The sequence below is a fragment of the Cygnus olor genome, chromosome 2 (genome assembly GCF_009769625.2).
Source record: "Cygnus olor isolate bCygOlo1 chromosome 2, bCygOlo1.pri.v2, whole genome shotgun sequence".
Classification (NCBI taxonomy): Eukaryota; Metazoa; Chordata; class Aves; order Anseriformes; family Anatidae; genus Cygnus; species Cygnus olor.
In genome coordinates this window covers 156,004,123-156,027,413 of record NC_049170.1, presented here as the reverse complement: position 1 = coordinate 156,027,413, position 23,291 = coordinate 156,004,123, and the positions used below count along the sequence as shown (strand labels likewise).

The following is a 23,291-nucleotide window of genomic DNA, read 5'->3' as shown; positions in this document are numbered from 1 at the left end:
TATTTCAACTGTTTTTCAGACCCTTTCCCATCTCATTTTGCTCTCTCTTTTTTTTCCCCTCCCCATTTCAACTTTCTTTCATACCCTTCCCCATCTCATTTTGCTCTTTTTCCCACTCTTTCTCTCTCCTCTCTCACTGAGAAACAGCTCCCATGTCCTTAAAAATCCACTTGTGCTTGTCTCTCTGCTTTAGGTTAGCCTGCAAGAGAGTCACAGGGAACCACACTTTAAAGGCATTTAAGATGTTCTTAGTCCACAAAATATGGAGCGCACTCAAATACAGTGAATCTGTCTTTGCTAATGTCCCGGTACGTCAGTGAGAGTTAAACAATCGAGGTCAGTGCAGTTCGGGGCTTGCGTGCACACTGGATTACCCCTGTACACGATGACACTCGTTATCTCTGTCAGCCCTCTTTGACTGTTTTGCTCGTGTTCCTTAATCCTGCTGATTTTTACACCAAACTGCCCACTGCTGCAAGTGGAGGAGGGAGGGATGCGTCCAGTCTGGGAAATGGAGGAGAGGGTGTCCGAGGGGAGAAATGCTGATGAGTGGGAAATGAGAAGAGGCTGGGAAGTGTTGTGTGGGGAGAGGGAAACTAAAAGTGTTTGGGAGGAGCCGCTATGGCCAGAGGTGGGGTGAGAAGGGGCACTTGGGCACTGCTCAGCTGCTGCTGGAGGTGGTACGCTGGCCAAGATGAGCTCCAGATCTGTGCTGCATTGCATTTCTGGGTGTCAGGGGAGGGAAGAAAAGGGACACGAAGCAAAGGGGAGCATGAATATGAAGGGAAGGACCTGGAAAGGGACTGAGAACAATAAAAAGTAGAGAATAGGAAGGGAGGGTGGAAGTGGGGCACCTCTGAACCCCTCACACTTCATCTTCATAGCAGGAAGATGTTGTTCTTCTCCCCAGTCCCATTTGGTCCCTGGGGGATGCCAGCACCACCCTGATGTTGTTTGCCTGCACCCTACAAGCACTGCCTGGGTACGGCTTTGGCACTCGCTCCCTGCACCAGCACCAGCAGCACTTGCAACAGCAGCCAAATAACAGGGTCTGCCGCTGGCAAGCTGCTATAGGTAAAATCTGAAACAACAACAAAAAATTATGTACATAAGAAAAGGAAAATGAAGCAATGATGGGTTGTGCAATTAAGCTAAAAGCATTTGGGAGTGTAATCCAGCTCTCTCTATCAATAATTCAGGAGTCCGAGATCAGTCTAATTGATTGAACACCTTCCATGGTAGTCAGCCACTAATAAGACAAATGAAATGTCTTTTTTATTGTCAGATCTCCATTCCATATTCAAGCAGGCAAAATCCTGCAGGGCTTTTCATTTGAGGAGCTTGGGTATTTTTTCTCTTGATGGAGATAAATGGAGGGCCAGCGTCTGTTTTTAAACAGCAGTAAATTAAGCTGGTCTGCTCCTGGGCTTTGCTCCTTTGGCTGTGGGTGGTTGGAGAGCTGTGATGAACAGGATTCATGCGTAAAACTTGTGAGGGTCATCAGAGGTTGAATCCGGTTTGCGGAGAGCGTTATCACTCTGTAATGATTTGAATGCCTGGGACACTTGGCCTTGACAAACTCCAAGGGACTACATATTTTACCCTAAAAAAAAATCATCTTTGCCCATCTCATAACTCCTTTTGTCTGAAGGACAACTGCAGTAAGATTCCTGGTTTCCTAGTGGAGTATTGGTGCTTATCTGGGGAGGGCTGGACAAATGTTTAATTTTTCCAACTTAGAGGAGCAAACCATGCTGCAGGTTGTGTGAAAACTGGTGGGTTGAACTGTTCTGTTCCATAAACTTCATCTAAAATCATGTCAAACTCAGTGATCTGGGGGACCTCTGTGATGACAAAGTAGGGCATGCTTGGCAAATTTGCTTTATTTTCTTTCCTATAAATCAAATAATGGGTGGCGGGGCAGATCACCCCAGCAGGCTGGAGCTTGTGGACACCAGCTCCAGAGCACTATCCATGGATAAAAAGCTGATTTGGAGAAAAGGTGAAGCTTGAGTTGCTATTGATGAATATACAAGTGCCTATTCAAACAGTGAAAATCTGTGTGAGCGAGGCTTCTTTAAGCCCAGATATTCACCAGTTATGCTAGCACACTCTTGCATGCACAGAGGATCAGGGACTGGATTTTTAGCCAACGTAAATCAAAGTAGCTCCTCTGGGGCATTCTGCTGACTTACATGAGCTGGGGTTCCAGCCCTGGGGTGAGGGAGCAGCTCTTGTTATGATGTGTGCGAATGTGTTTAATTAGCAAAGACCGCAAGCTGTGTGCATGCTCTGGAGTCCCCATGGAGTTAACCTTTCTGCTGGCGCAGTAGAAGTTGTCTTCTAAGCAAACCCAAAGTCTGGGTATCTGGTAGCGATTTTCCTCTGAGTTTCATTCGCTGTTATTACATGAGTTTCTCCACGGCTTGCTAGGGAGGGAGGAAAGTGCCCAAAAGCAGCTTCATTTTGCCTGTATTACCTCTGAAATGTTATATAATGTGTTCGAACGCTTGAGCTAACTGAGATGTGGTTGTTTTAACTTCCTAATCTAATAACTTCATGATGTCTGTCTCCTCTTAGCTTTGCTCTAGCTTGACTGTGCAAATGCCATTTAATTGTGTTCTTGTGAGAACTAAAGGGCAGTAGCTTTGCCAAGGATGGCTAATTTTATAATACATCATGCCAGAATTAATCCTGTCTGCAAAGATAAGGCTGATGGCTTATAGTTGGCAATTATGGTCGTAGAACAACTATTGTGCAGGGCGGTTATAGGCTATGAAGTTCTCTTAACTATTGAGCATTGCCTAAGCAGGCAGGTGCTTGAAGTAGTCAAGAAACGAGAATGAGGAAGGGGCAGATGGGAATGAAAGAGAGGAGTGTGGGCAAGAGAGAGGAGGGAAACAGGAGAAAGAAAAAGAAGGGGACAACAACAAGTGAAAACAAGTAGAGGAAAGGCAAGAGAATGGCTTAACTGAGAAGAAGGATGGATACAGCCAACAAGAAGGGAGAGGGTGTGGAAAAGAAGTCGAAAGAATCTGATGGGAAAAACAGGACAGTGAATACAGAAGTATCTGAGATGCAGTGCAGCCAAAGATTTTTTTTTTTCTTTTGAAGGGTATTTTCAGCTTCTCTGTCATTAGGCCATGTACCACCTATCTGCGTAGCAAGAAAAGCAACTTCATTATCTATCAGATGTGCCGATACTCCCAGAGTCTTCTCCCAGAGACAGGTTCTTTCAAGCTGAGAGCTGGTCCTCTGCAAAGATAAATAAAACACCACCAGGTTTATAATTCTGCTGCTGCAACACAGCCAGGAGTCAGGAGATCATCAGGACCCAGAAACGGCTTCAGCCTCAGCGCGAGCACTGGAGGCTGGTGACAACAGCTCCATCACACTGCTTGCGGTTTTGCAAAGCAAATGAGACCCAGCAACAAATGAGGTCCCGAGTCTGGAAGTGCAGTTGCTACTTCCAAGACTTAAAAGCAACCAAGCAAGCAAATAAAAAATAGATATTGATTATGTATATCGATTACAGGAAATGTGCAGCTGGGGAAACTTGACTTCCACAAAATCGTGCTCAGATCCTTACTGAGGGCCCAAACTTGAGCATGTGTCTGTAACTCCACTCACAAACAGGAATGGGAGTTGGTACTGCACTGAAAATGCAAGGCATGCATGGGATGGCTGGTGCAATGAGGAGTCATTATGTCTTAGAGACAGGAACTCTAGTGAACCCTCAGTAGGGCTGCTCCGTAAATTCTGCAAGCTCCAAAACTTGGGTCTGAAGCTGAAACCAAACTTAAATGCCCACAGGAGTGGTACTGCAGGATGCTACCCAGAGTTTTGTCCAAAACAGTTTTAAAATATCTCCCTAATGTTTTTTTTTTCTTTTTTTCTCTTGCTGAGCAGTTTAATAACAGTTAAATTAAATTAATAAACAGTTTAATTACAAGGCTTTTTTGTGGGGGGTGTCAAACTCTTGGTCTGATCTGTATTCTTCATGACCAGGCCCTCTCCCTCTCTGGTATCCCCATACTGGAAGTGCAGAGAGTAGTTCCCAGTGTCGGAGGAGAATTGTGAATTATTCCGTGTCATTTATAGCCCCTGCCACTCCGGGTTCTTGGACCACAATGGAGGTTCCCAGGTATAAAAGCTATTCAAATGGTGGCTGTGACTGCTCAGAAATATCACATGAAGGACGTTGTCAATCTAATTTCTTGAGCTACATTGCATGCAGGAATTCAGGGATGAAGTAAAATAAAAAATAGTTATGATACTAGAATAATATAGTAGGAAACTGTTTTCAACCCAGCAAAAGAGAAGTGGTGAGGGGTACAGATTTGAAGAAGTTTATGGAAGTGGCTTTGCATTTTTTGCCACTCAGTTTGACTATTCCTGTTGGCTGCGAGTAGAAAACTGAGGTGATGGATTGCTCCGATCATGCTTAGTCGGGTGCATTAAATGGTGTCTCAGTCTACTGCCTCCTGTAATCTTGCTGCTCAGTGTGCTTATCAGGGCTGACATGTAAAAGGTAGATGTCTGTAAACAATAAAGAAATGAAAGGGGCGGTGAAAGATCTCAGACTGAGCTCAGCAAAAAGGTTTGCTGGGAACTGGAAATGTGTTGAGGAGGTTAAACTGAGCCACTTTTAGAATAACTAATTACTAATAGCCTGTCAGCTTCAGGACTCCGTAGTCCACATGAACCCCATCCTGCTTTTCATGGGTCGTTTGTTGGAGACTTGCTTGCAGTATATGGGAAGTTTCTTCTTAGCATCCTTCTGTTTAATGCTAACAAGGAGCTTAGTTCAAATGCTTGTTTTTAGTTAAACAAAAAACTCACGTGTACTCGAGTTACAGTGCTGTGACTTCATGGTCACCAAGAAAGATCAGTCTATTTTCATCATATTATTCATATTATTTTGTGAGACAAAATAAGATCTCATGGATTTTTTAGTATTGAGATGCAAAGACAGATAGGCTCAGGATTCATCACTTTTCAATTTTCAAATTTCATAGTTCACATCAGTGCTATCTCCAAGATCTATCTAAAATTATATGAAATACTAACCAAAGTCTGCACAAATGAAGCACAGAATTTCTGTGTTTCTGTGTCTAAATTCAGGTTCTTGGTGTACAGGAAAATTGAATTAAAGCTGAATAGACTCAGAATGCTATGAAGGGGAAACTGTCTAATGCAACAGACTAGCAGAGGCTGGTTTACTCATTCTAGGGGGAAAAAAGTCTGTTGGGATATGTCTGCTATGGGAGTAGGGAAGACAAGCTAGGAGGAGAGCTGTTCAAGTTAATGGCTTTATTTTTACAAGAACAAACCACGAACAAATTTGGATTGGAAATAGGGAGACTTTTATCTGTAAGAGCAATGAGTTTAGGGACAGCCTTACAGCTTGATTAGTGGAGTCAACACTCCTAACTGAGGTGGAGCTCCATCTGTTTAGGAAGGAGATTTTCATTGTATGTGAAATCAAGTTCTGGGTTTGGTATCTCTTGGTCTCAAGTTTCTAAAACACCTGATTGCTCTTAGTTTCTGCTGGCTGGGACAGAATCCCATGAGAAATGGCTCTGTTTTCATCTTGGTCCAGCAGTCTACACTCCTGGCATGTGCTTGCTTAGTTGAGATAAATGTTGCTATTAGGAAAAAAAAAGAAAAAAGAAAAAAAAAGAAAGAATAAAAGAAAAAAAAAGATGAGGTGACTTCATATAAAAGTGCCAACCTAGAAAGTTAGGTTAGACCAGTATAGCTGCAGCAGAGTAATTACCCTGATACTGCAATCTAGAAGATCTTCATGTAGACAAACCCAAACAATGCTGCAAAAATTAGACCTTCACATTTTAGCTCAGCCCTTCTGTCTTCAAAGTGCAAGGATAAATGTACCTCAAAGTTAATACTGGGTCAATGGAAAACTGAATAGGATGGTAGAGTTGGGAGGTATATTACCATTAACTTTTTTGGTATCATATTCCAAAAATACTTTGTCAATAAGAATTACTTTTTCCTTCACAGAAGTGTTTTGGTTGAGTTATTGCAGCTTTTCAAAGTTGGTCAAAAGAACGCACTTAAAATTTGTAGAAGAAAATTGAGACATCCCTTTTTACTTGTATTCTCAAACAGAAGTCTGTTTTGGGAATAAGAAAAAAAAATCAAATAACCTTACATAGGTTACAATAAGCTCAATCCAAAGCATTTGAACAAAATGTGTGGTTTTTTGTTCTTTTTTTTTTTTCATTTAAAAAAATGTATGTATCCCTTTGATGAAATCTGTTTATAAATCCAGTTGAATCACTGCTTATTTTGTATGTGATGTAATGGGTGAAATTATGATGGACTTCACTTGCTTTGGCTGTCAGATCACTGAAGTCAACTTTCAGCTACTGAAGCTGCTGGAAAATTAGAGTGTCTGCAGGGAAAATAGCCTTGGCCAAAAGTGCGGCCAGCCAGAGTCAGAATACGTGTTTGAGAGCTATTTTTTTTCAGAGAAGGGTACAATAAATGCTGTAAGTGATGTAAAGAAGTCTGTCATTCCAAAGGTCTAGAAGCAGGGAAGCTTGTGTCCATCCGGCTGGTTCCTTACCATGGCCAAGAACAAAGGGACAGAAAATGAAAAGCAAAGAGGGAAGAATTGGCGGTTCCACCAAGCTCAACTGTTATGCCAAGATAGAAACTACCCTGTAAGAAATGCTTTTGTATCTGTATAACTTTGTCCAGATCAGAGCTTACATCACATTATCCGTGTTAGCAGAAGTAGTGTCTTCTAACAGATTTGTTGTCATGTTTTTCAAGGGGGGGACCAAAGCTGAGCACGGTGGGAATCCCTAACCCTTCCTTTAGCTGGCCTTTTGCATGGGCGAACCCCTGCTTTCTTTCATAGCAGAAAGGACAGTCTGCTCAAAGTACCGTGTGCTTATTAATATTTTCTAAAAGTTTGAAAAATATCCCATTATTCTCCCACGTGGGAACAACCTGCAGCAGCCATGGCACAAAATAAAAACAAAAACAACAACAAAACAAAAAACAGACAAAAAAAAAAAAAACAGGCAGGCAAACTCATGGCAGGCTGCCTGTGCTCTTGTACATCTCTTCATTGCACAGAGGAGAAGAGAGTCGTAGAGACAAAATGCGATTGCTGCAGTGAAATCACAGCCAAACAGCTTCTCTAAGAGCCACCCCGTGTCTCTCGCAGGATGCGCTGTGTTTTACCAGACCAGCTCTGACAGCTACTGATGTCACGCTGATCTGCAAACAGAGCTCCGTGGGCTGCAGTGGATGACGACATCACAGGTACCGGGGAGGTGATTACTATGGCAGGGATGATTTGTGTCTGATGTTTCGAGCTGCTCTGCTGCTTTCTGGCTTTGGGAAGCATTTATTTAGCAGCATATTTTTGCTGAGATCCAGCTTCTGAAGCCCTGGCGATATCAGATGGAGAGAGGTCTCAGGCATTCAGCAGGTCTGAAAGGAGACTTCTCTTTTAACCCCATGAAGGCTCAGACTTGGTATGTTTTTAGTTTGAAAAGTACTAATCCTCTAAACAAAAAGAAATCAGAAATTTCTCGTGCTCCTTTTTCTGTCATCAGAACAAAATGAAGAAGAAACCTGTTCATTTTTGGCCTGTTCTTAAGACATAACCCCCTGTGCTTCTTCCTGATGTATTTTTTCCCGAACCCCGAGTGCTGTTTGGATCATCCTGCCAAACCTGCAGGTGGTGAGTCCTTTGTCCATCTCCCCTCATGGAGAGTTCACAGACCATTGCCAACAAACTGGGAACAACCAAAATCACCATTACAGAAAACAATTAAAATTGCTCGATAAGGTCGTTTATACAGGAGACTGAGGAAAAATGGTATGTATTGCACTCACATATGTGCAATAGAAGGAAGGTTTGGGATTAAAGAAATGACAACAGCAGGAAACGTTTGCAGTGTTGGGTGCTCATTATGTTACAGTGAAAGTGGCCAGTCTTACAAGCCCAAAGAGGACATTTGGCAATCCAGGGAACTGATAAATGTGCTACTGTGGTCCTGTGTCTATCAGGACTGCACACAACTCTGGCATTGAGATCTTGAAAGTTTCTGGAGAACAGGAAGGGTCTCAAAGAAGTGTAAAATGACCACATAAGGAGCTGCTTCTAAAGAGGTGTTCAAAATGTGAACCCAGGTATATGTTGTAAAACATCTGTTGTCTTTCTTGCCCCAAACAGCTCTGTTTATAGCTAATATTGGCTAAGGGATGAAGCTGTGACTGTCTCCAAGAAGCGTAAAGGAGTGAATAACAACGGGAAGAAATGGGGTGTGTTGGAATGAGGGCGATAAAAGAATGCTGTGATAAAAGATGGCATAGAAAAATACAGGCTGTATATCAAAAAAAAAACCTTAATAGCTGGATCTGTTAGACAGGGGAATAATTTCCTAAGGGAGAGAGCAGAAACCCTGTTATTTCAATCATTTAAACAAAACTGGACAAAGCCCCGGAGAACATATTGTAGGGAACAATCATATGCTGGCCCTCGGGAATGGATAACATGACCTGATAAGTCTCTTCCTAGTCGTTGCTACGATTCTGTTCAGATTGAGATCTTGTTCTGGGCATGATTTGTCTTGGGACTAGATGTGATGTGAGCCTCAGGTCAATGCTCAGACTGTTTCAGAGAACAAAATGGAGAGAAGGATGTGGAGAAAAGGCATGCAGGGGAAGTCAGAACTAGAGAGCATGAGTTGAGTGGGAAAATGTTGACTCAGAAATGCTACGGGGCTTTGTGCAGTCACGTATCTCAGCACCAAATGGATATAAAACACACTCTGGTCCAGATACAAAAGTTTTATGCTGAGCTGGTGGTGTGCAAACTCTAGAGAGCCTGATCAGTTGGTACTTACCACAAAGCTCCCAAGACATATGAACCCAAAGAGTCACTGTCAACCTTCCTGTCCTTGGCTTTGGAGGTTTGTTTTTCTTGCTGTTAGGAGAATCCAGTGTACTGGCTGATCGGTCTTTCTGAGTCCCTGTGATGCACGAATGCTCTCCTCCTGGTCTGCCTGGCTGCCGATATGTACTGCTATTGATTTCCTCAGAAAACCGGCCAGGTTCAGCTGCAGTCCGAAGAACTGTCCACTGTTGACCAGATGGAAATCCAGAACAGAGTTGCTGTTGGTTTTGGAAGGAAATGGGAAACGGTGCACCAGAAGCACGGCACAAATCACTGCCAAATCTGTGCCAGTCTACTCTGCTCTTCTCTAAGCAGTAAAAGTAGACATTGTCCAAGTTCAACAAGAGGAGGTTTCAGATGATGAGGTCTTCTGTGTCTACAGCGTACAGATGAGCAGGAAGATTGTTGTTGGCTTCGTGTAGCTGGCTGAAAATATCCACTTTCTTTCATTTACTGAACTTTTTTTTTTAGTGAAACCCTTTAAAGTATAAATTTTATACACACATACAAAAGGAAAAGTTTTACATGCAAAAGAAAAAGAAGAACATCAAACCCAAACAAATGCAGAACTCTCAAATACTTTGTCTTTTTTTTAAACAACATTTTTCAAGTTTTATCTTTTCCTGAGCACCAGAACTAGTGAAGCCTGGTTTCTTGTGAACTCTAATATAATTCCCTGATTTTTTTGAACCCTTATCTATATCCTTATCCTTGCAGGCAGATAGGTATTGATCACATCACAAGGTATCTTATAAGATGGTGGAGACATCCAATTTCTCCAGATCTCTCCAATGCCCCTACTTTTCACAACACTTTACAGGATCCCTGGCTCCTTCTTCTTTCCTGTAACTGGCCAGACAAGGAGCTCATCACATTGCAGCTGAGTTTGCATATGTGTGTGTTGGGTTTTTCGGCCTTTTGTGTGTATACACAGATTGGCCAGATGGCATGCCCAACAGAACAGATTACTATCAAGTTCATATTACAGCTTCTTGTAAGTGGTGGAAATTGATGAGCAGCTTCAAAGCTATTGGGAAAGAAAGACAGATGGGCAGAGAAGTAGATATAGGTAGCTCCATCATTATCAAGCAATGAGAATTAAACCAGAACTATTTAGAAAAATAAAAGTTTCCTATGGCTTGGTTTAAACTTGTCGGCTTGTCTGTTCTCACAGTGGGTATCTGAGAGGGCCAAATGTTGTGACCAAATCTGTGCTTCCCCAGCAGGCAGAAGCTCTGAAGAGGGTGGAGCTGTCTTCTTTTGGGGTATGAGGTTCGGGAGGAGTACAAAAGCTTTCCCAGGGTAAGCGAAGAAGCCCTCAGAAATCTCCAGCTGTGGGGACAGTGGGAATGGCCTGGTCACCCACCTCAGATGGGCACACAACTGAATTACCAGCACTTCCAACTACTTTGCCCCAATAATGTGTTTAGATTTTTCCCCCCATTGCCCCAGGTAGGCATCCAGCAGGGCAGAGGAGAGGTCATCCCATATACATGTTGGTGGTTGAGTCCAGGCAAGAAAGGAGGAAGAAGCCCCAGTCTAAGGAGTCTGAGAACCTCTGACACGCGGTTCTCCAACATATCCCATGGATGTGACCTTACTGAGAGCTTTACTGAGACTGGGACACATTATTTGCCTAAGAATCCAAGAGAACGCCTTTCAACAGGCGTACCTTCTTACAAGGCATGCCTGACTGCAAAGCATGTGATCCCCAGCTCAACCCCGCCAACCCTGAAGTCCCAAGTCCTACCCTGAACCCAAAGTGAGCATGGCAGTGCATGGCTGTGTTTCACACAACTAAATTGCAGCTTTTGGACCACTATAATTTAAGGTAGTCTGAGAAACACATTGCCTCCTAAGCTACACCCACAGAAGGACTACGCAGAAAGCTGTCCCAGCTGATGGCCTCAGTTATTGCTCCATCACATCTGCAAGAGTTCAGGCGTGTTGAGGCAGTCGTCTGTCCTGACTCATGATGTACATGGGTCAGGGCTGGCCTCCCACTCACAAAAAGAACGGCTTCAGCTGCCCCCTGACCTGCCAGGCACCAGATCACACAGCAAAAACATTTCTCCTCCTCCTCATTCCCTTGCTGGATACTGCGTGTGCGTGTTGTGTGCCTGCCTATCCACTCAGACCTGCTTTTGAAGCTGTCTTCCCTGAACATTTTGAAAGTTTGCTTCCAAGATTGACAAGAAAAGACATCTGTGCTTGTGGTGGGGAGAATAAAACAAGAGAAACCTACTGAGTCCTTGGATACCCAGAATAGATCTTCTGCAGGTCTCAATGCACTGTAAAATAGTATGTGTAACTTCCAAGGTGGCATGGCCTTAGCTCTGCAGTCGGGACGTGGAAGCAGTCATAACACAACAGAGGTGAGCTGAGGTGAAAGGCTGTGCCAGCCTTGTGGAGGGATTTCAAATTTTAGGTTGGACCTGGGGTTAGCATGTCCTATCTCCTCCCACAAGATGTCCATATCTTTGCAGCACAGGATGATATCATCCTATACTGGCCTGTGTACCTGTAGGGAGCCACGCATTACGCTTTGACCTAACTTCAGAGACTGTCTTTTAGGCAGGATGGAAGGGGAATGCCGTGCAAAACTAAAAGAGATTATGGAGGTGATGTGCTGCAGTGACATTGACTGAAAAGGGAGAGAAAGAGAAAGGGGATCCTGGAGATGTTCAGGGAGAAATGCAGCAGGATTCAGGGAGAGCCCAGACATGTGGGAGAAAGAAGAGGGAGCAGACAGCGGTGATTATGTGCCAGGAGGATGGTGTTTGTAACACAGCTACTTTCATCCAGGTACACCAGCATCAGTGATTTGCTCTCAATTTCCTTGCAGGAGAATGTTTTTGTCCTAGAAAATGAGTTACCGGTAGGTACCAGTTAGATGAATTATCTCCCCAATCCCTACCATAGCATGAAGACAGTCTTGCTTCTTCTCCCCACTGAAAGCACAAGCACCAAATCCAGCAAAGAGCCAGACTCTTTTCTGTGGTAGTTTCCCTGACGTAGATGAACTTATGAAGTGAACGTGTGACATCAGGAAGATGTTTTCATCTGAATTGTGCTTGCCCATCTGAGGAACAGGTGCCATTATCGTCTTTTTGTTATCTCACGTCCAGAGTTGCTGCCAGCATGAGTAAGAAAGGATTGAGTCATGGCGATGGAGTAGTTCATTTCTTTCTGGAGGCTGTTGACAAAGATAACCAGGCCCAAATGTCTGTCATGGGGATGAATGATGTGTAGATGAACGAACGGAGAAATCTACTCCTAAAAGAAATAAAATGTCCCTCACAAAGAACACAGTGTTGCTTCAAGATTTAAGACATATAGACCTGATGGCATGGAGAATGCCAGGAAGAGCTGAACACCCCTACAGCCTCGGAGTGGTACTTGGCTGCAGTGGTCCCTGCTTAGAGTTAACCTCCATGGGTAGACCAGGTATGGGCATTGCCTGGACGGTGATGGTTGGTCCAGGCTAAAGCCATGATGGGAACTGTGCTGGTTTAACAGCGTGGATAATCATGGGTTGGTGCTGGAATCCATCCCTTTTCCCAGCTAATTTTCCAGCATAGGAATCGCTTTGCAGTCTTAGACATGGATACTGTGTAAATGCAACACACTGAAAATATTCAGGATTTTTCCCAGTAATGCTTTAACTTTGTTATATATTCCCTTATTCTGGTTAGTCTGAATCACTGCAATAGCATGGTGTTGTTTATGCAGACCCTTTTTGCTCTAGAAGAAAAGTATTATTTAAGAGAATTTGTGTTGGAGGACAAGACAGACTTTAGGGGCCTGTCTATACCCTGCAGCTGAGCGTGGTGCAAAGATCACTGATGTAGATCTTAGCAAGCTGGTCAGCCCACATGAGGCTGTACAGTGCCAGAGATATTTGCTTAGTGCCTGAGCGCAAGCTAGCAAGGCATGGCATTTGTGTTGAGAATGTCCATAAAATCATGAGTGGCACAAAGGCTAGTGGGGAATGACTGTTCCTGGTCTCTTCCATAGAGGAGATGGGGATTCAGGTGATAGTAGTGGGAGAGAAGTTCAAAATAAAGAAGTGATGGTGATTTTTTAAAGAAGATACGGTTAATCTATGGACTTCTTGCTACAGGGTGCTGCAGGTGCTGAAAGTTTATACGGGTTCAAGGGGGAACGCCCAAGCTCATGGGAGAGAAATCCATTATGCACTACTAAAACCAGTGAAACCGTATCTGGCTTAGGAAGTCCCTGAGCACCTGAAGATGAAGCTGGGTACTTGAATACTGGGGAGAAATGTCACATATACTCGCAACATTCAAGGTCTGGAAAAGAAGGCAGAGCCTCCATGCTCTGACCCTTCGACTCTCTTGCCTACAACTTCCTGCAATTCTGTTAGATGTCTGTAGCACAGCTCTCCTATAACTGGTGGACTGGTGCTCTGTACTCCAGAATTGGAATAACACTCTGAGGCATGACATTTCTTCATGCCAAACTATCTTTCATGCCAAACCAGATGAGTTCTGTCTTGAAAGTCAAAGGAACTGAGAGAGATATTAAAAGAGAAAGAGACTACTCATTACATCATTTCCAATCAAGGTGAAAGTTATTTAGACTGTCATTGACCATTCAAATATCTCATTGAATATTGGACAAATCTGCCTGCTGTGGTCATAATAGTGTATCGTGGGACCTGAGCAAACTGGATAGTGTACTAGAGTAGTATAGGTAGTGTTTACCTAGGGGTGACTCAATTTAAAGCTCTACATATATATTTCTTCCTGTTATCTCAACCTCTTGGCTTGCTATGGGATGCATTTGCTTTACCTACTTTTAAAGGACTTCTCTTTGGTCTTTCTTCTTAGTCACCAAAGAGTGAGAAATACCAATGTCATGTTTAACCTCTGTACTTCTCTTTAAGTCTTGCATTTGTTACGGTTCATATGGAGCCTTCTTTTTATACTCTGGCAAAGGGCAGTGACATTCATGTGGAGGAAGTTAGGCTGAATTTTGGAGGCTGAAGTCTGCTACCAAAGCAGTTACTTTTGTTTCTGCCTTTCCTTGACGCAAGTAAAACCCAACTACTTGGAGGCTGACCTTATGCACTGTGGAGGGCTATTTTCCAGGCTTAATGGTTCTCTGTGCCCCTCTTCCTCTGGTAATTATTGACCTTCTCATTTTTCCCAGAGGTCCTTTCTGATGTTAAGAAGACAGTGTTTTGTTTTAAATTTGAGATTTACTGAATTTCAGAGAGCATGCACTGGTGGAGCTTGCTTTTCATATATTGTTCTGTGTATTACTGGACAGATTTTGTATGGCTAAATTAAAGGAGAATTTACTCTGTCTTTTGTGTATTTTGAAACCCTTCATTTTAGATTGCTGAAGGCAATGACTAAGGTGACTACTCCATAAAGCTGCATTGCACTGGAGAGATGTATTTCTCTGGTTCCCTATACAGGAATCTATTTGCAAGGTCTTATTCCAGCTTTATGAATAAAGTTCTTTCTATTCCCCAGCTTCATGGTCAAAATATGGTAAAAGGCATGTACCTGATGCTGTGGTAACTGAGTATGACACAGGGCAGAATAGAAATCTGAATTTCTGGATTTTTTGTCTACTTATGTGAATTAGAGAAAAATTATAGCCTGCCTGTGTCTGTGCTTTGCTATCTGTAAAACAGGGATATGAGTATAGTCCTATCTCATGAGAACTGAGTTTGAGTTAATTACAAAGTCTGTGACGAATCTTAGAAATTCAATTGTGAGATAGTGTCTAAGCATATAATATTAATGTTTTATAATCTCCCTAAACTGTCTCTGTGGATATCTTTAGTGAGAGGGATATAATGATATCAAAAGAAGTCTTTTTTAACCCCAGCCCTTTTCTTTAGAACCCAAAGTGAAAGCTGTTTCCACCAACTGCCATCTCTGTAACCATCTGGAAAATCACATTTTCTGAAACTTTCCTTCTCTTTATCAGCTGTAACTAAAGCTATAAAATGGGAAGATGTCCCTGGTTTAATTAACACCCCTGTAGTTCAAAAGCTGATCTTAGTAATGAGAGGCAATTATAGCCTTTATTGAGGGACAGTCAGGTGGAACAAATCCAGCATCAGTCTATGGAAGACACTTCCCCTTGCAGGTTATTTGGAAACTGCTTTTTTTTTTTTTTTTTTTTTTTTTGTAATAAACAGGGTACCTTCCTCAATAGAACAGGTGAATGTATTTATTTTATAACCTGAAAATAACTTTCTTTTTTGGTTTATGTATTTCCTTTTCAAACCAGTGCTTACATCCTATCCGTTTGCCAACAACTAGCATCTGAGCTAAGGAAGTAAGTACAGTTTTTTGGAGGGCATTCTTGCTGGTTCATTCATCTTACTTTCTTTGTCTTGTTGTTGCTTTTCCTTTTGAAGGTTGTCTGGTGTTCTAGCAAAACTGCGGACTTTGTGGTGTGCCCATGTCCTGAGGGTTTTGTGGAGTTCTGGTCTCTGCACCTCATCTTCAGACAGGCGAAAACTGAGGTCAGGGATACAGCTGGGGTTAGCTGAAGTCATCAGGCCCTGGGGCAACGGAGCACTAGCTGAAACAAAGAGATCTGCTTAAAATTAAAAATACTTTCTTACACAGAAGAGAGTGCACTTCTGGAATCTGTTGCCGCAGGAGGTCGGGGAGGTAGGTAGTGTCAAGGGGGTTCAAAAAAAGGATTTGGCAGCTTCAGATCAGCAGGTCCATAACCTGAGCCTAGCAGTGATGTGCAGAGCTGGGGCAGCACGAGGGGAATGGTCTGCACAGAGTGGTCAAGCTCACCTGGTCTGGCTCAGCAGTATCTCGCGTGAAGTCTGGCCTCCAGCTTCTGATCTATAGTGGCGTGGGACTGCTGTATGTCCTGCGTTTCCTTCATTGGCCCGATATAAATATCCTGTGAACTCAGGGGTCTCAAATGAAGTTAGATGCCTCTACCTGGATTTAAGCCTTCAGTGTCTACAATGCAGGGACCTTGAATTGATGCTGGTCACTGAAGGTGAAGCTCTACTTGTGACTAAGGTGCCCACATTTGGCTGTTTCCATGTAGTTGCCTACCTGTGCAGTAGATGTCTAAATTCTTCTGTAGTCAGCAGATATCTAGTCAGTCTAACGGGGACCTAGTGAATAGTCAATGGAGCAGTCAGTACTGTCATTTCAGCTCAACATAAGGTAGACAGATGCTGGAACGGCAGTTAAATAACTCGCTACTGCCTGTTTTCATTAAATCTTTGTTGACTATAAAGGGAGCTTGGACACCTAGCACACGCGTAGATACCTAGATTTATGCATATGAATCTTGAACTGAGGTCAGTCCTGAGATTTCTGTTATAATCACTGCAGAGAAATATGTGGCTCCTGAGAATAACTTAGTGACCTGTTTTAGATATCTAGGTGTAGATGAGGTGTACTGCACTTGGGAAGTGAAGATTTCTATTCATTGACTTTAAGGGGAGCCTAGATAGTGCTACCCACACGGTGAATGCATATCATGGCCGGGTGACTTGCAGACATCCTATTTTGGAGACTTTGGTACTGTCGCTTGCAATCTTAGCTGTAAGAAATGTAGATTTCTAAAGCAGTGTGATGGGAAAAATTGAAATTAACATTTTGAAATAGAAACCCCTACACTTGTTTGATTTAGAATGAAGGTTTAGCTGTGATTTTACTTTCTGTAAGCTATGCTATGAAACATGCTACATCCTTTGTCCTGGATTAGTTTAGCATTGTGGCAAAAGTGTCTTTCCCAGACTGGCTGAAAAAGCTGTAAAACTGTAAGAGAAGCTGGTAAGTTCTTTACACTTCAGTAATTAAAGTTACAGCAGGTATTAAACCCCTAAAATCCCATGGTGTTCCAGCAGTGAGTGGCCTTCAGAAGGGTGCCTATGGGAAAGGTTTGTTTTGTAAAAAGACAATTTTAAAAAGACTTCCATTCATCAATGTTTCTGTGGATGTTGTTAACTCCTTGTTGCCAGCAGACACAGAATTTAGATGCCATCGGTGTACTCTGGTTTTGGGACAGGGCTACACCAACTCCTCTCAAAAATGTTGTGGAGGAGGCCACCTATTTCCAAAGTTTCCACTACCTCAAATGATGCAGGATGGACATGAAATTTCTTCAGCAAATGAAAGCAATGTTTAGGAGTTTGCAGCTATTTGAAGTAATATGGATTGCTCATTCTTTTGTTTTTCTCAGTCCTGTGTGTACAACTCAGTTGTTCTGTCATATTTGCTTCGAATACAGGATGTGAGCAAGGAGATTGGAAAATCCTGTGACTGCGATGTCCTCGTAGCTATTGGAGCCTTGGGTCTGGCCGCAACTCGGGAGTCACCGCGATTCACGTGGCCTGTGTGGAAAGGGAGCTGTGGTAACCACCTGCCTTGCTGACTCTCCTGTCTTTTCGTTCCCCCTGCCAGGTTATGGACATGCTGCCCCAGGAACGGATGCAGGGAAGGCCTTTTGCATGTTCTACGCTGTCCTGGGGATCCCACTGACACTCGTCATGTTCCAGAGCTTGGGCGAGCGCATGAACACCTTCGTCAAGTACCTCTTGAAACGCATCAAAAAGTGCTGTGGGATGAGGAGCACTGAGGTCTCCATGGAAAACATGGTCACTGTGGGTTTCTTCTCCTGCATGGGGACACTCTGCATTGGAGCAGCAGCCTTTTCCCAGTATGAGGAATGGAGCTTTTTCCATGCTTACTATTACTGCTTTATAACATTGACTACGATAGGTTTTGGAGACTATGTGGCCCTGCAGACCAAAGGGGCCCTTCAAAAGAAGCCTCTCTACGTGGCTTTTAGCTTTATGTACATTCTAGTGGGGTTGACAGTCATTGGGGCATTTCTAAATCTGGTTGTTCTCAGGTTCTTAACCATGAACAGCGAGGACGAGAGGCGGGATGCCGAGGAACGGGCATCCCTGGCAGGGAACCGCAACAGCATGATTATCCACATCCAAGAGGACTCCCAGCATGGTCGGCCACGGTACAAGGCCGAAGTAACAGACCTTCAGTCAGTTTGCTCCTGCATGTGTTACAGGTCCCACGAGTACACCAGCCGGGTGGTGTCCCACCAAAATTCGTTCAGCTCGAAGCTGAACCCCCAGTACTTTCACTCCATCTCTTACAAGATAGAGGAGATCTCGCCAAGCACATTAAAAAACAGCCTTTTCCCATCTCCTGTCAGCTCCATCTCACCTGGGTTGCACAGCTTTACAGATAACCACAGGCTGATGAGAAGGCGAAAGTCCATTTAAAGTGATTTGTCTTCTTTTGCTTTCCTTGTTTTCCCCAGTTCTTCTCTGTTGTTTTGTTTTGTTGTGTTTTTTTTGTTTGTTTTGTTGTTTTCCTTGAGTGAGACAGAGCGAGGCCGAAGGGAGTAGAGAAAGCCAGTCCTCCTCTGAGACTCAGCTCTTGAGCATGAAGCATGGATTATTACTGTTCCAGCAAAGTATGCCTTACATTACCCCCTCGGTGGATGTCAGAGGATTCAAGGTGACGTGAAGTTGGTACCAAATCCAAAGTTGCACACACAGCTGGGAGCCTTCATGTGCCACTGGCACTCCTGACCTAATAAACTATTTTCCTCACGAGCAGGTTGCAGCGTGCGTGCTCGCGTGCGTGTTGGGTGCGTGTGGGTGGGTGTGTGCGCGTGCAATTCCACAACTAGTGCCATGTGACAAAATTAAAGCATCAGGTATTATTTTTTTCCCCTTGAGGCAATTGTGTTCCAGCCTGCTTTTAACTTTTTAGATTGCTTCCAAAAAGAACGGGGAGGTGGGGAGGGGAGCCAATTTGTTTCCTTTTTTGCCAAGACAAGCATGCGCCGTAAGCAGTCAATATACCAGGTGTATCATGGTAACTTTTTTTAATGCTAGATTTTAGATTGTATTAACATTACAAAAAGGCAGGAAACGATGGATCATTTTAGCTTGCCAGTTCAAAATTTAAAAAAAAAATAAAATAAAGCATGCACTTTGTAAAACTGGTATGCATTATAAAAACACAAGAAAAACTAGCAATGGAATTAATAATCAAAAGCAAGTAATCCTGTTGATTTAACTATATTTACTTTCATCATTTGAAATTGTTCCAACAATTTGCAAGTGGAATTTTTTTTAAGAGCAATTGGGAGAATTGTTGGAACTAGAGAGTGTATTTTGTTTTTATTTATAAAAATATTATTATTATTTTATTATTATTTTATTGTGCAGCAATTATCTGCATGAATAGGAATTATATTTTTTTTGAATGCTTGGATTAGGATGGGTATAAATAGGTGGATGTATATTTTTTCTTATATAATAGTGACAGGGCATTCCTTGTTTTAAATAAAAAAAAATAAAGATGATTGTCTCTAAATCCTTTTGATTTGTAAATAATGGAAAGCCTTTGTTGGTCTCAGGAAGAATTCAAGGGACAGTATCTTGTGTTTGGCTCACTGGGAACTTGTGAGATTAGATGTGATATTGCTTTTTTGCTAGGCAGAAAGGCAAAATGCATTTCGCAGTAGTGGTCAAAAGCAGTTTTACTCCAGTGTTTAGAGGGTAACATTGGGAGTGATTGCATTGGCAAGCTGTAGTAGACAATGTTGAGACCAAGTTGTAGAGTTGTTCCTTGGAAATTGTCCTTTGCTCGGTTGTTCATCCGGACCAAACAGACTTTACAGAACCAAATTAGAGGCCTAATCCAGCTCCCTTTTAAGACAACAGGAATTTGCAATGATTACATGAGATTTAGTGCTTTGGGAGATTTATCTTTGATTTGACGGGGGTAGGATTGGGAGTTTTATAAACCTGCACCATTGTCTCTGATTTAATACTATCTTTTAAATTGCCTTCCATGTTAATTCACCATACAAAACCTATCTTTTTTTGGCACTAGTCACTTCCTGCTGATTCTACCATTTTGTGCTTTCATTGTAAAAGCAATAATTGTCCTTTTTTTTATATATATTTTTAAGTAGATGGTCTGTTTTCACACAAACCCCAGCTCTAAGCTCTGTGTGCTGATGGATGTTGATATGCTATCAAAGATGCATCTATTAAGAGCATTAATAGGGAGAAAGAAGGAATGTCCTTCCTTCTCTGTTCTCCCTGACTTTAAATTATTAACTATATCAAATATCTTCATGTTCTCCCTAATTTTGATATTTGTATTTCAACGAGTAAATGAAAAGCAAGGATCCATAACTTTGACTTCCCTATGCAACTTCTTTTTGGATTTTAAATTGCTGTGGCATGCAAAAGTCCATTAAAATGAGTGAAAAATTAACTTATAATTCTTAATGAGGATAGATGAGATGGACTTTTCCAACCTAATATGTGGGTATAACATCCTTCAGCATAGTTGGAGAGCAAGCTGGGTGCATTAATGATGTGCTGCTGTTACCATATCCTAAGGCAAATGCTGATGGCAAAAGTGTTGAAGCAAGCATACCTAGAAAAGCAGTTTTGGGATGTATTAAACAACCCCTGTGAAAGCTACCTAGAAACTGATTTCTGGAGGGTGGTCCATAGGGTTCATCATGGTGTCAAAATTCACTTTCATAGTGCCATTGCTGATGGCATTCCAGGACTGCAAATAACTGTAGGGTTTTTTTCCTGCTAAGGAGATAAGAAAAAATAGTACATGTCTGTATCATGTACAAGTGCTGAGTATATTTGACACTGGGGTAAAGCAGGAAAAGTCTGGGATTTTGCAGATTTCAGGAGGGTGAAATTCTATCTGCCTATTAAAAATGTACTTTTGTAACAGGACGTTGAGTCAAAACTTTGAACAGTTTTGTGAAAAACAAAGTTGCATTTTAAAAAGCATTGGTTAGCTTTTTTTTTTTTCTTTAAGAAAAGAGGAAAATTCTATTTCTGCTGCATATAAAATAATTTTGAATGTTCTATAAATCTTGATGGACTCCAGAAATTAAAAGCTGTTACATGTTCTAGTTGATTTGTTACTTAATTTCCCCTCTGGAACCATAAATGAAGTTAAACAAAGGGTAAATTTTAGCACAGGGGGTATTTTAACTGGGGGAGCAACTTACCTAGGGGGTCACAGGTTGTCTGCCACTTAATCTTTGCATTAAAACTCAATGGCTTTCTAAAAACTCTAGTTTAGCTTAGTCAAAGTTTATGGATTTGGTTGAAGAAATCTACGTGTGTTGATATGATGGAGCCAGAGTAAATGTTTGTAGTGATACTTCTGAGTCTAAAGGATGTAGGGAGTTTGTATGTTGGAAAGCATTTTGGAAAATATATCTGCCTTCCTTAGGATTTAGAAATATTTTTAATTTAATTTATTTTTACCTTCTGCCTGTAGAACTCACAGTTCTGTCCCATCTATATTTTTGGTGCACATAAGATTTTAAATTGGCAAGACATTTCCTTTGCAGATCTCCATACACTTGTATGAGCTCCTGCAGGACTTTTGTTTGTGAGCAGCCACAAATACAAGAACTCTTGTGCGCACATATCAGTAAACCAAGCAAAATATGCTGAAAATGCTTCTCTCTTGTTGTTTTTGTGGTTCTTGACTGATGCACGAATATTGACTTGAGCTGTTTGTAACTGGAACATGCAGTATCTTGAAAGAGTAGCTTTTCTCCAAGGTTAACCCCAGCTTTTCACTAAAACATGTAAAATCAGTCAGTGAAAGTTGAGCTGATTTTTGTCTGCTCCATGTCTGGCTACTTATTGCCCTACCAACTTTCTTCTTACAATGCCACATTTCATGGCATATTTTCTTTGGTACATTACTATTTTATTCTACTTAAGATATTAGTTCTTTAAGAACAGCTTTTCTTGCTTTCTACTGACTCTTTCGAAATACACCTATTTTCTTGAAATTTTGAGATTGAAGCAGGTAGTAGTGGTGCCACTTATGACAATACATTCTAATATCCAAAATACCTAACCTATGTTTCCATAGCACAGAGACTTTTGCTATCACTTTGTGATGCACTCTCATTCCCCAGAGTCTCATTTCCCCTATTATTAAGCATTCGAAATAATAATAATAAATCAGATTAATCTATTTATGTCACACTAATGTGCTGTTCATCAAAACAACACAAATTTAGCTCCCTGCTGTCGACTTTGATTATATAACAACCCCATTATCCTATCATATTTCATATTATCATCAAAGGAAAAAATCAGTTTGATCAGTGAAGCACCAAAATAGCTTTGACTGAGCATGCTGTGATATGGAAACGAAAGAGGAAACAATAGAGCCACACAGGCACAACTCTTCTTGCTCTTCATTACTGCATAAGGAAAATCACCACTGATCTAACTGGGGCTGCTTTGCCAGAACTTTGTACATATTTGTGCTTTACAAGAATGAAGGGGACATTTTTGGAAGGGGTGTCTGGAGGTTACATGATGATGTCTGGATGAAGGATTCCAAATAAATTCCTGGTTGTTAATGAATGGAGAAGATGGACAGTGATCCTCAGCAATAGACCTCAGTTTGGACTCCTCTGTAATAGCTTATTAGGACAACATTAGCAACATTTAAAAAAATAAAAAATAAAGAGGGAAGTGACTATGTTAATCTACTGTAATGTCTACTGTAATGTAGGTGGTTTCATTAGCTTCCTATGCTTCGATCGAAGAAATGCCAGGGAAATAATCAAGATTATTGCAAATTCAACTTGAGCAAGGTAATTTCATGTTTTCTCTGACAAATATGAAGGTTTTTGATGTGGAAAAAGGACTCATTTGTTGCTAAAAGCTTTAAAAAAAGCGGTCAGTGGTACCAGGATGGAGAAGGGAAATGTTCCAGAATGATTTGGTGTGTGCAGACCAGAGGGCAGGGGCCTGGGTGGAAGTAGCTTTCTGTTGAAGTTTATGTCTTCATTTAGCTTTATGTAATATTCCTGTTAATATTAGGATCCAATTAAGACAGTCATTTAAAATCTTTATGAGGAAGCCAGACCAGAGAGACGTGTTGGAGTGTGTCCATTACAGTAATGTTATGGACTTTTTAATGCATATTTCAACAAGACACTATTATTGACTGGAATATTGCACAAATTACAATGAGAATCACACCACTACTACTTTCATCAACTAGAAGTGCATAATGCTCACAGAATTCAAAAAGAAATATTGCCTTTCTAACTAGCCTGCCTGTCATCTAACTTTAATATCAAACTTTATTTTGGGAACTTCAGCAAGATAAACCGTATGAAAAGGATTAGACATCATAATGATGCATCAAAATAAAAATAAATAGAATAATGACATTGGACACAGAGAAATTGATTACAGATGGAAGGCACTCTGGGACTCTTACGCTAGTTAATCTGAGCTCAGAGACTGAATTATAGCCATGAA

The 23,291-nt window shown here is 41.8% G+C and overlaps 1 protein-coding gene across 1 annotated transcript in view; it reads left to right on the top strand.

The window, feature by feature from the left end:
• Window positions 1–19,101, top strand: part of KCNK9 (potassium two pore domain channel subfamily K member 9) — an 84,692-nt gene extending 65,591 nt beyond the window's left edge. Inside the window, exon 2 of the mRNA XM_040547343.1 lies at window positions 17,371–19,101. Within this exon, the coding sequence (XP_040403277.1) occupies window positions 17,371–18,212 (842 nt within the window). The 3' untranslated portion in view covers window positions 18,213–19,101. The remainder of the gene's footprint in view (window positions 1–17,370) is intronic.
• The last annotated feature ends 4,190 nt before the right edge of the window (window positions 19,102–23,291 follow it).